The sequence below is a fragment of the Pseudopodoces humilis genome, chromosome 8 (genome assembly GCF_049639895.1).
Source record: "Pseudopodoces humilis isolate 2021_Gansu_Grassland_sample_001 chromosome 8, ASM4963989v1, whole genome shotgun sequence".
NCBI classification, from domain to species: Eukaryota; Metazoa; Chordata; class Aves; order Passeriformes; family Paridae; genus Pseudopodoces; species Pseudopodoces humilis.
In genome coordinates this window covers 13177431-13192492 of record NC_142207.1, presented here as the reverse complement: position 1 = coordinate 13192492, position 15062 = coordinate 13177431, and the positions used below count along the sequence as shown (strand labels likewise).

General features: G+C 39.2%; 1 protein-coding gene across 3 annotated transcripts in view; it reads right to left on the bottom strand.

Annotated features, from left to right (window-relative positions):
* The window catches only part of CNTNAP5 (contactin associated protein family member 5), a 275673-nt gene that overhangs the window by 37611 nt on the left and 223000 nt on the right, over positions 1–15062 (bottom strand). Inside the window, exons 15-19 of one of the 3 annotated variants that reach the window (XM_088058844.1) lie at positions 12138–12265; positions 11898–11984; positions 9518–9736; positions 4006–4245; positions 2471–2695 (exon numbers count right to left, since the gene is read on the bottom strand). In XM_088058844.1, coding sequence (XP_087914970.1) covers positions 2471–2695; positions 4006–4245; positions 9518–9736; positions 11898–11984; positions 12138–12265 — 899 coding nt within the window. Of the gene's footprint in view, positions 1–2470; positions 2696–4005; positions 4246–9517; positions 9737–11797; positions 11985–12137; positions 12266–15062 lie in introns of all 3 variants that reach the window. The other 2 variants (XM_088058842.1, XM_088058845.1) reach the window with 2 other exon arrangements.

Here is a 15062-nt window from a genome sequence, read left to right as displayed (position 1 = left end):
TAGTTATTTTGTGGATAATAGAGAAGAGGAATAACAGAATACATGAGTAGTAACTTCAAAAATAGTTACAGAAAGTGAAGTATAAAATTATACATAGACTGTTCCTACATATTTTTTAACAAGTGGAAAGGGACTTGGGATTATGGGACGAGTATTACTGCTCACCTCCTAAGTGAGAATGCCCATTCCCATTTCTCCAGGAGCCTAACCTTTATTTAAGCAATCAGCTATCCAGCAGGGACCTGCTGATGTCCTACTATACACTGTCAGACTCAGCAAGATTCCTTGAAAGTGAGCCAGTAAGAGAGAAGGAATCACACTCACTTTTAATGCTACAAAGGACATTGATATTCATAGTCCAGTAACTTTATGGCAAGCATAAACCTCTTGGAGGAAGAAAGAGTAACATATCTGAACACTATTTTCATTGGAATAATTTCAATTCCAACAAGACTGAAAAGTAAAAGGACATGAAATTTAACAAATTATTCCATTTGGGACAAAAGGCAGAGAATATACATGACTGAAATGACTGTCTTGTAAAAATGTCACAGAAGCATGCACTGAGTAATCCTGAAGGAGACTTTCAGGAGTTAACAAAGGTCAGCTAGTTATCTTAATAATTCTTTGCATACAGTGCTACACTTCATAGTCCAGAATTTTGGAGCCTGACAGCTCACCCTCTAAACAACTTTCACCACCATATTACAAATGAATAAAAAAAGGTGCAGATCTGACTGTTTGTGCTGCCTGACTGTGCTGAGACCTGCTCCCCTAATTTCCACATGTACTGAGAATGCCTGTCTCCATCTAAGCCAAAGCCAAAATCTGCAGATGCTGCAGCTGACAAAATGAAAGGTCATTTTCATTTTCTCAAGCTCTCCTCCTGCTGAGCTACTACAGGATATCCTCATATCTCGATCCCAACCCCTTCCCCAAGCCCTATTAGAGACCCTCTTCTAGAGCTCCACAATTATAGGTAGCTTATAGTGTATTCCATCAATAAAAGTCAATTGATTCATGCTTCTAAGGTCATTTCAGACTACTCTGGCAGCAATAAAGGTGATTTAAATGGATATTACATTGTGATTAATGTTAGGGCTATTTCCTATTGCCTGAGTGGCATCAAGAGACCTGAGTGCAACTGAGAAGCAGATTCCAAGGTTTTACCTCAGGGGCCAACCTCCATCACCCTGGAGCTACACACTAGAATATTCATACATCTGAAAATCATGAACACTTGTCCACAGGAGCAAATTAGAGATGGAAATCTGGGACTAGACAGGAGAGGGTAAGGGTCACCTCACTAGTCCCACCTCCCTGCTGAAGTTTCACTTGTTCAGGCAGTTGCTATTCCAGTTGCCCCTCCCAGGGATCAGGGTGTCAATCCACTACCCCATGCCAGCCTCAATGCTATCCCCATCATGTAACCAAGAGAGAAACTACTGCAAACTCCGTATCAAGAATAAAAAAAACTGGTTTTTTATTTATTTTTATTTTTTTTTAATTTAAAATCTTCTATGGTTTCATTTGATGGTACTTGAAAGCTTAGTTATTTTGGAATTTTCAAGACTTCAGAATGGTCTGGGTCATTCAATCAAATCTACATATTCAACCACATTATAATAACTTTCTATTGTTCTACCACAGGCTACTGACTCACCAATAAGCTTACTCATCTTTTCCAGTGCTCCAGTGCCTGATAACTTTTGAAAAATTCATATTTTCCCATTCATCTAGGATGATGTTTGTATAAAGTGAGTTTTCTGAAAGCACTGCAAGGACTCAGGAGCCAGAGTTTTACTGAGAAGACAAAGGTCTATGCCCCTAAATTCTTTACACATTTTCAAAAAGTACCCAGGTCAAGTATCTTTAAACAGGAAATGGATTTACACCTCATGTTTCAGTCAATTAACCTAGAAAACTTTGACATATTCTGGCTTTGATATTCACACAAAATGGTCTTATTCCATTGAAACAATCCAGTAAGGAGCAATACATGTGTCAAGAGAGAATGCAAAGGATAAAATGATAGTATATTTCTGCACCAAGTGCCCTTGTACATACATGATATTTCTCATTCCCTTATCTTGGTGGCCTAATGGATCTCAGTATGGAATAAATAGCAAGGAATTACTATGGTACAATCTTGCCAAACAGAAGTCAAAGTACATTTTAAGCCCCAACGACATGATTACTCGAAGACTGAATAGGCAAGTGTAGCACTGAATGCCAAATAAAGGGACATAAACAAGAGTGATGGCCATTTCATGAACTGAACACCAGGAAGCTGATAAAGTTGAAGACATAGAAATGAACTTAAATCAGTGCAGAATTCTATACTATCCTCCCACAAAAAACAAACAAACAAACAAAAAAAACCCAAACCACAAACAAACAAACAAACAAATTCCAAAATACTTCACAGATTTACCCTGTCTCCCTTGGGTAGCAAATCAAGACTACTTACCATTCTTGGAAAGAATGACAGCCAAGTATTCATGGAAGTAGGTGTTTATGTACAGCAGAAGGCTTGGAGTGTGTGCTGTGAGAAAGCTGAATGCAATATTCTCCTTGGACATGACAGCATCCACATAAATGGCAGAGCTCGAGGTGCTTGCATTCTTTGTGACAGGATAAGGCTCTTGGAAAGTATAGGTAACAGAAGTGCCAGCTTCAAATAATGCAGAAACCTCTAAAAGCATATATAAACCAAAGGAATTATTTCAACTACTGCATTTTCAGATCTCCCAGGTAGGAATGGACAAGAACTAACCACCTCAGAAGTAGAAAATTGCAAAACACCCTTGATTCAGCTGACATCACCCTTCCCTCACTTATATAAGAGTGTGTCCTTTACAGATTGTTTGTCTGGCACAGAGAAAAACAGAGTATGGAGATGAAAATTTTGGTGCTGGAATCAGAATTCCATGAGATGGAGCAGCCCAAATGTCTGTCAGCCAATTACATGGTTTGTTCACTATCTTCTGACAGTGACATATAAGGCAATATTCTCTGTCTTTCCTCCACAATAGATTTGTTCTTTCCAGTCTCCTTTTTAAATAAATTAATTATGAAAGCAACACCTTGACCAGAGACAGCCAGTAAGAGAAGCTGTCTTTAGGAGCATCAAATGAAGAGAAACATCAATCTGTGCATCCTCAGATCCTTAGTACTCATGCTTCTGTTTTCATTGAACAACTAAACTGATTTACAACAGCAGATGATGCAGCCCACTTAGCAAACCTGTTGCATTTGTGAGGTAGGGGACAGCCATGGAAATAAAAAATTCACACTGCACCTTGCTGTTACTGAGCAGTGATTTTGTTAGTTCCAAAAAGCATGTTCTCTAAATTAGATGCACCATGTTTGCCCTGCTTTTTTTCTGGTGTTGACAGCATCTCCTACAAGCCACCAGAAAGGTTCAGTGAGGACACGTTCACCAAAGGCTGAACTGTGCAAATCAGTTTTCTCCTGAATGCTTCATGCTTATTTGAAAAATTCCTTAACATTTGGATGAGTTGTCACAGGAATGGAAAAAAAAAAACATAAAAAAACTACCTCTTTTTGTCACATCAGCGCTCTAAAACTTTGTAAAGAAAAGCCTTAAGGATTTGTTAACATGCAGAAAAGATGATAAGGTTTACAAAACAAGCAACCTAAACATTCAGACATGGTCAAACACATACTCTAAAAAATTTCAGCCCTATTTCCTAATGTCTGAGGATAGTTACATGCAATGGAATACAGGAATCATAACGGAATAGCATGGTAAACTTTATTCGTGCAACTAACACCATTTTAATTTCTGAGGCCAACACAGAAGCCAGCAAATGGAGGTGTTAGAGCCTGCTTAAGATAAACATTTAGGAACACTGAAGGGACAGCTGATAACAGAACATCTTGAGCTGTGGGGGACACCAAGCTGACATGGGGGAAATGGTGCTGTAATTCAGAGTTACTGCACAAAGCACTGAAGTCCTGGGATCAAAGCTTGCTGCCTACCTTCCTTGCAGTAAGGCCCTTCATAGGCTGAGTTGGTACAGTCACAGAAGTAACCAGTATACTTCTCCACACATTTTCCTCCATTATGGCACAGGTTCCCATAACTGCTGCAATGTCCTGGGCATCCAGGTTTAACACCAGGTGTCATTTTAGCTCTCTCCTCGAGGTCAAGTTTCTGTCCATTTAAATGCAAAGATCGAATACATCCCAGAAAGCCCTTCTGTCTGGAAGCTGTTCCCCCTGGGAAAGAGAAAAAAACAGAGATGCACTCATTGGTGAGTCTGCACAGTAATCAAAACCATGAAGTTCAATCCTGAGGTACAAACATGAATCCCCAAATTTTAAAAAATATTATAAATCAAAGCATACAGTGGCAAAGGATGACAGATGGACAGCCCTGGAAACTAAAGGTGTCTATTTTTATGAAAGAACTAGAAAGCTGTATGTGACACTTTATTTTTGTCATTTTTCTCTTTTTTTTTGGCTTATCTACTGCCCTGTCTGGCATTGAAACCACAAATTCATTTAGAAGCAAGATTAGCTTATCTTATGTCTGCATATCACCAAGTACATGAAAAAACCAAAATGAAAATGTTGGGGTTTTGTTGTTTTTTTCTATTTGCTGCCTTAGTACAAACACCCTAATCCCACCAGCAGCAGAGTTACACATGCTGATGAGTCCAGATAGCAGGGATGAATCAGGTTCAGCACCAGGCCTGCTGGCTGAAGGGAAATGTCTTGAGTCTGAATTTATGTGCAACTGCCCAGCCTGATGTGTTTTATGGCAATGGTTGTTGTAGGCCTGAAACACGAGTTCAGCTCACAGATGTGTTATTTATTACAGTGGTTAAACATAATTGCATTTCTTCCTGAAGACCAGACCTGTATGCAGGGGGGAGGCTCAGTCTCTACAAGCTAACTAGCTTCATATCTGTCAAACTGAACTGCTAACAGTGTTACTGTGAAGGCACTTTTCCATAAGAGGTAATCTCTGAGAATGATAATAATGATGATTGTTGAAGTTCTCTATGAAAAAATAACCATTTTTCTTATCATATGCTTTTTTTTGGCAGTTGCCAATGTTTTGCTTTTGAAGATCCTGCAATTTTGATTGCTGCTAGGAAATCTAATTCTGGTTCAGGAGTTATCAACATTTGCAGACTCTTAAAAGCTAGCTTCATTGGTGATTCTCCTGCAAAAGTAGTATGAAAGAAGAAGTTGTCTCTCTTTCATTGTGTATGACTTAAAAGATTATATCACTTGATAAACCCTAGCAGAAGAGCATTTGTTTTTTTTCTATAAATTAATTAAAGCAAGACTTCTGCAAACTAAAGAGAATGCAGCAACAGTCTGAAAAGCCCTGGTGTTCTACTACACCATTCTGTCATACTTTTCTTTCTGGGACACTAATAGCAGAAATACTGGATGTGAATTACAGTAATTGAACTACAGATAGCATGCATGAGACACATTTGTTTCATGCTCATTTTATGATGCCTTTCTCAGAGAAATAAATATTTTCAAGTTCCTCTTTAGCCAGCTATTTTTTTCAGATGAGCAAAATGTTAGCTCATTTATTTTAAATGCCCTCTGAGGACAAGAATCAGGCTTTCTGCATTTGCTGTGCTCCACACACAATCCTTTTGTTTGGAGATTTTGTCCCAAAACAAAACATACCATATAGATTTTTCAGTAAAGTCCATGTAAGTAGAAATGGGATTTCTCCCTTTAAGGCTACTGGTTACTCTGTTTTCTTTTGCATTGGAGGCCACCACAAATATTACAAGGCTGAATGACAGCTTCCTTGCCTCTTCTCTGCACACACACAAATCCCAGCTGTAACATATAAAAAATGAGTAAAAACTATTGCTAACTGTTCTACGCATGTCATGTTTATTGCACTACTCGTATTCTTATTGCTCTCTAAAGCACTTTGGAAAACCATCTAAAGTTTCTCACTCTTCTTCTATTTTCTGGCAAGTATAGAGCTTAGCACAGACCAGCTATACGATCCTAGACCCACACAGCATTGATTAAGCAAATCTATTGCTTATTTTAGGCAGTCTTCTTCAATTGGCTAGACCTAATCTTCATACACATTCCTGAAAAGCAGAGGAAAAACTGATAATAAACACACAAAACTCTTCCCCAAATTAGGCTTTGCAGATTCTTCCAACTCTAGTAGGAGCTTGATGGACTAGAGACTTTAATGGATGAGACCTAAATGTTTTATTCAGGAAAACAGATTTTAAATAAGCCTAAGGACCATGAACACCAAGGTTTGGGGTGTATTTTGCTGAGTGGAGATGACAGTCAAATGAGCTATGCTGTTTTCAGCAATGTGTTTATGCAACTGAAATTTTGTGAGGGGTCTTTGGGGAAGGAAGAGAGAGTCTGAGAGGAGGAGAGAAGAAGCTCACAACTGAGTGCTCAAAGCATAGCTTGGTGTCAAAATTGGCTAAATAATTAACATTGTAGCAATGAGTTGAGGATTTGCTTTAAAAAAAATCTGAAGGACTTTTTGTTAGTAGAAACTGGATTAGGGAGGCTGAAAGCAAGTATTAGGAACATTTGTGTAACTGATACAAAGAAAAGGAAAGGGCAGAGAAGTATATCAGGAGCAGAACTTGCTATGGTGTTCCTCAGAAGACCTCAAAGTCACACTTTTTTAGTCTCAAGCTGAAAGATATTCAAAGCATGCAGGATACACAAAGTTAGGCATTAATTCCTCCTCTTGGCCCCCAAAATATTCCAGGGTGCTGTAGCAAACAGCACCAGGTGTTTTTCCAGGGTGTCTATAAATGCTTTTAAAACTAACAGCAGTAAATAAACTCCTTCTTTTCCTATAATTCCTTCTGTCTGTCTCCAGAGCAAGTTTCTCAGATGTTGACTTTCTCTGGATTATGTTGCCTTTGGACTGTCTACAACAGATGGAGGAGATTCACCCAAGGATTCATTCCTTGCTCACTTCCTCCCACAACAAAACCAGGAGCCCAAACACTTAGCTTTGCTAATTTCCCAAATGTACCAAACAAACAAAAGCTTTTGACCAAAGCTTTGTACAACAGATTAATTTCTCAAGATTTTTATTTTGCTTCTCTGATGTTACCAGTCTGACTTCCAATCCTATCCTCAAAGTGGACTGGGAGGACAGTCTTTCCCATCTCCATGATGGAGTCTTGTGCTCATGCCTCCACCAGCAGGTAAGACAGGGCTCCATCTCACATTACACCACAAGAGGAGATGATGACACAACTGCTCCAGGACCACAGGGAGAGCTGCACTATACCAAACCGTGTCACACACACTGAGTGCTGAAAACGACTGTCCACTGAAAGGAATGGGTTTTGCCTTCCCCTTCTGAGCACGTGATTTGCTGAACTGGCTCGTTACTGGACAGTTCGGTGCGGTTGATGTTAGCCTGCACATTTGTTTGGAGTTTGCTCCTTCTACTGTAATTCTTTCAAATTTACACAAGAAATCTGGCCAGGTGCAAGGATATTCATGCTCTCACTACAATTATTATGCAGCCAGAAGCAGTTAGATACCCACTAAAAGAAAGCAAGAAATGGTTTTCTAACTCCTTTCTAACTGCATTAAAATCCAAGCTTGTTTGAGTGTAGTGGCAATGCAGTCATTTTTCTCTTCCACTTCACAGACACACAGAGCTGTCTCAAAAGCCTGCCACACACAATCATTAAGGCTGGAAACCCCTTAATCACTGTCAGTATGCAGAATGCTGCAGAGACAAATATGTTGTGGATTATAGAGGGAGTAGGGAGTAATATTATGTGCTGCTGCTTCTTTCCTTTTTACAATGGCATTCATACATTTATTTTTCAGATGGGTTAAAACTCTCTCTGCATGGCTGAGGTATTAAATCAGTAGCTTTTTATTATAAGATTCAAATGAGACTTTCAGTAGAGACAAACTGTATCACATCTGTGTATTGCTGGACTTCTGCCACCTTTCCCTGGAGCACCCGGGGACAAATAGTGCCAGAATCAGGAGGCTGCCCAGGCTTCCTACTCTTCTGACAGCTCTCAGGAAAACTTAGCAAGTCACAGATAATTTTGGCCTTCAATATGGCAGAGTTAAGGCCTGAAAAAGCACTCCCAAACTTATTTGTATGTAGTTTACATATATGACATATCTATTAGATGACCTATTATAAACCCATCATATTTAGTCCTTTTGAAAGAAACAACCAAAAAAATTCAAAGTCTATTCAGCCACTACATCTCTAATTTTCCTAACTGGAAATGGTATTGGCTGAATTCCTCTGATGTTTCTAAGGTCTCTGGCAGCCCAAGCCTGCTGCCTCCCGGCCTGGCCTCCCACAGAACATGTTCTTAGGATCAGCGTAGTATTTGAAAAACAAGTAATTAGCAGTGTGCTTCATACCAGAAAACAGAAACCTTGCATTGTGACAGTCTTAAGCCTCCCTTCTGTGAGTTCTTCAGAGAGCTCCTCTCCAGCTGAGTCTAACAGAGATCATTTCAGGTATAAATCAACAGCTGTGTGGGAAGGACTCCTGACATTGATGCAGCCATATCTATTTATTAACAGATTAATTCTTTATGTTCAGAGCCCAGTAATTACTGCACATATACACAATAAAAAGCTCATATAAAAAGCCTGAAAGCTACTTAAGTATAAGGGTATGAATATAGAAGTAAACTGTATTAAAATGCATTGACAGACTGAAGTTTGCTGCAGCATTTCAGCTAAGTAAAAAAATCCATTTTAAGGAAGGAATCAGAAGTTACCTGAATGGCCCTGCACAAGAACAGTTACATCCCACTCCATCACTGAGCAGATTACTCAGAAAGATAGCATTTGAATACATAAAAGAGAGAATTCCCTTCGTAATCCATCATCCTATTATCAAATATAAACTAGTCCCAGTACAGGTTTCTTGTGTGAGGGCGATAAATAAACAAAAAAAATGCAGAGATTTTTCTTTCCTCTTTTAATTTTCTTCTTTTTTTCTTTTTTTTTTTTTTCTGAAGAATCACTTTCAGATAGAACACCTGTATTTGCATTGACTGTGTTCATACTTCTCTCACTCATGGTCTCTCTTGCCAAAGAGGGGTTTTGGTAGACATGCTGAAAGGAACAGACTTTAAAGACCATAGTGTCTTCAGGCTTTGCCCCAGAAACTTGTACAACAAATTTTTGACTTTTACAATGTGCCTAAAGAGAAAGGTCACATTTTTTACAGCATTTTACACAGCCAGTGTTGCATAAGAAGAAAGGTTATCAACACTTTGGCAATAAATACATTTCAAGAGTTTGACCCTAAAAATACCATCAAGCACAGCATGGTTAAACTACAGTTTGTGCTTTGAGTGCAGAGTTATTTGGGTATACTTCATGTTGCCTATGCAGGAGCAGAGGAATAGAAAGCAGAATCAAGCCACCACATGTAATCATAATGGTGAGATAAGAGCATTCATCACTGAAGTGTATGAAATACTGTTATCTACAGGAATCCTTGGGTTGTCCCTACCTACAAATAACTGGCTGTTGAGCTGCAGGCGGAAGTGTCCCTCAGCAGGGGCCTGCAGGACCTTCTTGGGGAGGCTGTCCACCTGCAGAGAGGTTTGCTTGAGGTTCCTCTCTGCCCGGACGTAGTGCCACTGGTTGTCATTCATGGGTGTGGGAGACTGCACAGTGGCTTCTGTGGGGCCATTCCCGACATCTATGGAGAAGGTGATCTCCTTGGGGGCTGGAAGAGATAAACAGATATGAAGAGGAAGTGAAGGTCTGAATTAAATTGTGGTTTTGACATCAAGAAATCTTACATAAATATAGGGTCCATTAACTTTTATGTCAGCAAATAGTACAGGATCATTTACCTCCCATCTCCTACACAGCAGTTTATACATAAATTTAAGCCTGCAGCTTCACTGTTTGATCTCTGCTGTGATTAGGCTTGGCTGTGGATACCCATCTTTTTTCCTATGAAAAACACAGTCATGTTTTCTAGTAATCTAGAAATGGCACTACTCTTTTTGAAGTGCCAAATCCTGCACAAAAGTCACACAATGGTCCCAAAAGATTCTGGACAAAAAACAATAAGATTAGAGAAAGGATGAAGATCTTTCCAACTAGATCTTTCAAAATGCAGGTAATTAACCTGTAATTACATAACTTGGCTGCATGTGGTACGAGAGAATCCTACAAGCATTTGTCTGCCTAAATCTCACCCAAGATGCACGAAAAAATAGATGAAACTACTTAATAAGTGATTCTAAACTCAAGCTGTATTTGTAACACATCTAGAAATAATAAGGCTCCTAGAAACAGGACAATAGTTGAAAAACAAAAGCCACATAAAGGAGTCCACCTTGCTCTGCTGGAAGCCTGGAAGGGGCTAGATCTTTTTAACATTCTTGCTACTGATTATTTTCCTCTTCCTAAAATGGTAAATGGACCACAGAGACCAAGAACCAGGTCCAGCCAGAAGGTTGTGAACTCAAAATTCCTAAACACCTTGCTATTTCAAGGCCAAAAAATTTGATAGGTCTGGTTTTGGAAGCTGCTTCTTAGATAGTTAAGATAGGAAATGCTCCATAGGGATAGACAAAGATCTATTCTGAGCCCCTGCATCTGCTAGAAAGTTATTTCCCTTTGAAGCACCTGCTCCATGGAGCTTCCTTGATTCAAGGCCTTTAGGCTGCAAATTCTGTCTGGCAGCAGGAAGCACAACAACAAACTACTGATAAGAAGCCTAAGTCTAAAAGATATTTTCCCAGACTTTTAAATAACTTATTTCTTTAGGACTGCAGATGTAACACACATCCAGAAGCTATCACTGAACAATCCTCTTAGTTTACAGTATTTGTTATATTTGATGCCATTTTTACTTCAGTATCCCTGAGAATAAAATACTGAAGTACAACCAAATTGGACCTTGATGTGCAATTAACAGTAAATCACACCTCATTACCTTGTGATAATCCACCATGACATTTACCACTGGTTTAATGAATCGAAGGGCTTTGTTTCATTAAATTAAATTTTACTTTGGGTTTATTATAAGCATATTATCAAATGCATATCACTCAGTTTGTTTTCCCTAAGCTTGACAGAATTTGGAATACACATGTCATACTTCATGTCAAAGCCACCGTACTCTTTTGTCACTAATAAAGATTTGAAGTCATCACAACACGAGTGAGGCAAAATCTCACTAATTAAATTCCCTGCTATTTTCCTTATACACTGAGTAGCAGTTGCACCGCACTCAACAGATTTTGAAGTATTCAAGATCCATTACAACTGTGAATAACTTATCTTTCATCAGTGTCCTGTCCTTGATAAACTCTCACCTCGTAGCTGTACTATACACACTGAGTTCCTCTGGAACACTAGGGCTCCATCAGACTGGGTATGTTACTGATATGGAAATAAAAGTAATCATCAGATCGGTTGTGTTAAATTTTTCAACTTTCAACTAAAACCAGCCTATAGGTACATCTAACCAGTAATTTTTCTCTAAAGAGCAAAAAAGTAAGTATCAGTGTAGAAAAAACAATATTCTTACTCTTGCTTGTTAAGGAAAGATAAATCTAGCCGTAACAAGATTAAGTGTAGTGATCAAGTCTATACAGGAGAACTCTGGCAGGAGAGGTAGGTAAGTCTGGATAAAAGTCTTTTATATCTCCATCTTATCATCTCCAGGCACCTCTAACCTTCTAAAGATGGCAGAAAATATGGCATTCCCAGTTCTCTGCATGTGTCAAATTGGTCAAAAACACCGAGATTTCTGAGCAGTGAAACTTACAGCTTATTTCAATTCGTATGAAGTCTTTAATCCCTAGGTTTTCCAAGAATACCCCGGATACGGCGGTAGTTTTGAAGAAGAAGGAGATGTCCGCACTGACCTCGGCGTGGAGCGTAGGGAAGTGCAGGTAGGAGGCCTCCGTGTTGAAGGAAGCAGCATTCCAGAACTGCCCTGCAAACACAACCCCCTTCTCTATAGTTAATTGGCACAGGACAGCAGCTGCCAGCTGCATGTGGAGAGCCACCTTTTATCAGAGAAACAGTTTTTTTATTAAAAAAACCCACAACAACAACAAAGGAACATTCTGTGCCTATGGAAATTGAGAAGAGCTAGTACTCACTGTCTCCATAGCAACGCAAAGGGCCGATTTTCCAAGCAGCCTCAGAATTTGATCTGTTTGTATCAGTGATCACAATCTGAGTTACAGGCAGATGGTCTTTGAAAGCAAGGAGGCCAGTATCATTTGTCCTGGATTTTAATACACAAACAGAAAGAGAAAGATTAACCACAGACAAACCCCCTAGCATTCCTCATGCAAGACAATATTTAAAAGATGCTTACTTAAAGTCCTTTTGCAGAATTACCTGGAAGAATTATGAAAAGTACACACTGTTTAAGATAAATACATTCCCACATATGCTCTGTGTTCGTCTGCAATACCACTGAAGACACCATTTACATGATACTGGCTGGGATGGGCTGTAAATCCGCTTCAGCTGTGCAGAACAGCTGAGCAGCTGAGGAAGAGCACTGCCATGCTGACTAATGGGCATGAGTGTAAACTGGGCTCTACTGGGCTCCTCAGCAGGATGCATTTGCTGTGGATCAGGTCTAAGTCCAAGTCTGCGTTTCTGTAAAGTTAGCTGGAAACAGATAAGGCTGTTTTATGCTGGCTTTATGCTTTACCCGAGCAGGAAGAGGACAGGCAGTGCCTGATCCAGCACTCTGGATCAAGGGGAAGCCAGACAATTACTGATCCAGCTTCAAGATGGCTGGGACACAACTGACCCTGCACACTGCAGAAACAGCTGAATTGGCAGAGTGAGTTCAGACTGCATCGATCCTTTGCAGTGCACGTCGGGGGACATTTTGGTTCAGCAACAGAAATACTCAAGGCGGATCTATTGCATTGTCAAACTTCTCATGTTTGTTTGTTTAGCTGGGCTTGTTCTTCAGCTGTGACTAACTTACACATGACTGCTACTAAGGAAAAGAAAGATTGATTTTTAAAGGATAATTTCCTTGTTTTTATTCTGAGTCAGCTGGACAAAATGTCCTCAAAATGCAGCGTGATGTTTCGTTGCAGGTCCTTAGGCTGAGTGGCTTTGGCCATAGCAGGATATACAGACATGCATTCATCCCACTGCACTTCATGAACTCAGCTGAGTCCCTCAGGCACCAACCCTGACCTTACCAGAGCAGAACTGCCCTTCTGTGGTCTCTCTCTATTGATTGATAATAGAGAGGTGAGTGCTCCTGAATCTCATCTCCACGGTGATGTGTTTTTATTTCTCCTTTTCTCAAGGTTAAAGTTTGCTGGCCCAAAAGCATGGCAGAACATTCTTTCATGGAATCAAATCTCAATAATTTTTGAGAAAGGATCTCTTCCTCTGCACAGCCCAGCAGGGTCTGGACTCAAATCACCTGCTAGCTCATAGGTGAAAGACTCCATCCTGCAGATGGGGATGGCAACATATCCAAAATGCCAGTAATCCCAAATTTATACCCACTGCTCCTCCAGGCAGGTGTGACACAATGCCGCAGGAAACAGGTATCACTGTTTGACTGATAATACTGCCAGAGTCTGACATTCCAGGCAGGGTCCCAGACCTGCCCATATACTGCTTGTAATGCCAGCTTCCACAAATGCACTCTCAGTGTAGCTCCAGATAATGGGAAGGGAAATAGATTTTTAGCAAAGAAATAATAATCAGGACAAATGCTGCAACTGTGCTCTGACACATAACCTCAAATGTTTGCTTGGCTAAGTGCTCTACTCTGATTAATGTTAGACAAAAATAGGAGTATTTTGATCTTTTTCATAAAGGCTGCATACATTGCATTTATTTTTCATTGCTTATAATTGCATGCAGCATAGTTAATTGTCTCATAATGCCAAGGGGAACAGGAGAGCTACCCTCTCTGATGCTAACATTTTCTTCTTGCTCCAGTGGGTGTCTGACATGCAAATAATTACAGACAAAGTGCAGCAAGAATAAATTCCCAGGCACGAGGCACAGTGAGGCCTTCAGTACAGACTGAGGAAGAAAACTATCATGTATGAATCAAAGGTACATGGTCTCCAAATCTCTTCAGGGCAGACTCTCAGTATCACACTCATAGCTTATTGTATCAATATTTGAAAGTTAGTGTAAATACTCTTAACAGATTATGAAACTACTGTGACAAAAGCTAAATTATTTGAGTATTTCTTAGGAAGATAATTGAATAATGTATTCCAGTGTCTGGGAGGAAGAAGAGTAGGCAGAATGAATGAAAAAATGCAGAAAGATGTATAGTAATGGGACATAAAATATTCAATATACTGGTGAGTAACTAAGGTGGTGTTTTCTTTTTTAAAATAAAATTTTTCAAAAATTGCAAAATACTTAGAGAGGTTTCCTGAAAATTTATTTAAATTTAAAAAATACGGCAGTCTTTTTACTAGCTATGATCAGCAGTAAAATAAAAATCAGTATCTTTCTACAGCTAGCCCTCAAAATATCTACAAAAAACCATGAAATGGTGACATTTTAAAGGTATCTATTCTACATCTCTGAAAACTGCATTGCTTATTAGATATTCTGCTGTATTGCATGAAGTTCTTTTATATCAAATTTTATGACTGAATTTTTACTACTTATATGCCAGTGTCACAGTGAACTTTAGTAACATAGCTCAAGTGTGAGAGCGAAATATATTCTAGAATTAATAAAAATCTTCACTTCTTTGTTAATGCCTTGAAAACTCAATCAAGCTTCTCTTCAAACTCAAATAGCACATTTTATTCTCTCACACATGGAAAAAAACCATCATATAATGATCTGAATTTTCACACAAGCAGACACTGAAATAAAACCTATCAGAAAAACATTCTATCCTTCAAAGAACATGTCAGTTGAGGAACAACATATCTGTTGTTGCAGTTAATTATTATTATTTCATAGTAGGAAATCAAATTTTTGGTGAAAGATCAACACCTAAGCTATCTCAGACAAGAAAAGCAGAAAAGAGAGTGGAAGACACTGTGAGTGTTTCAAATTCC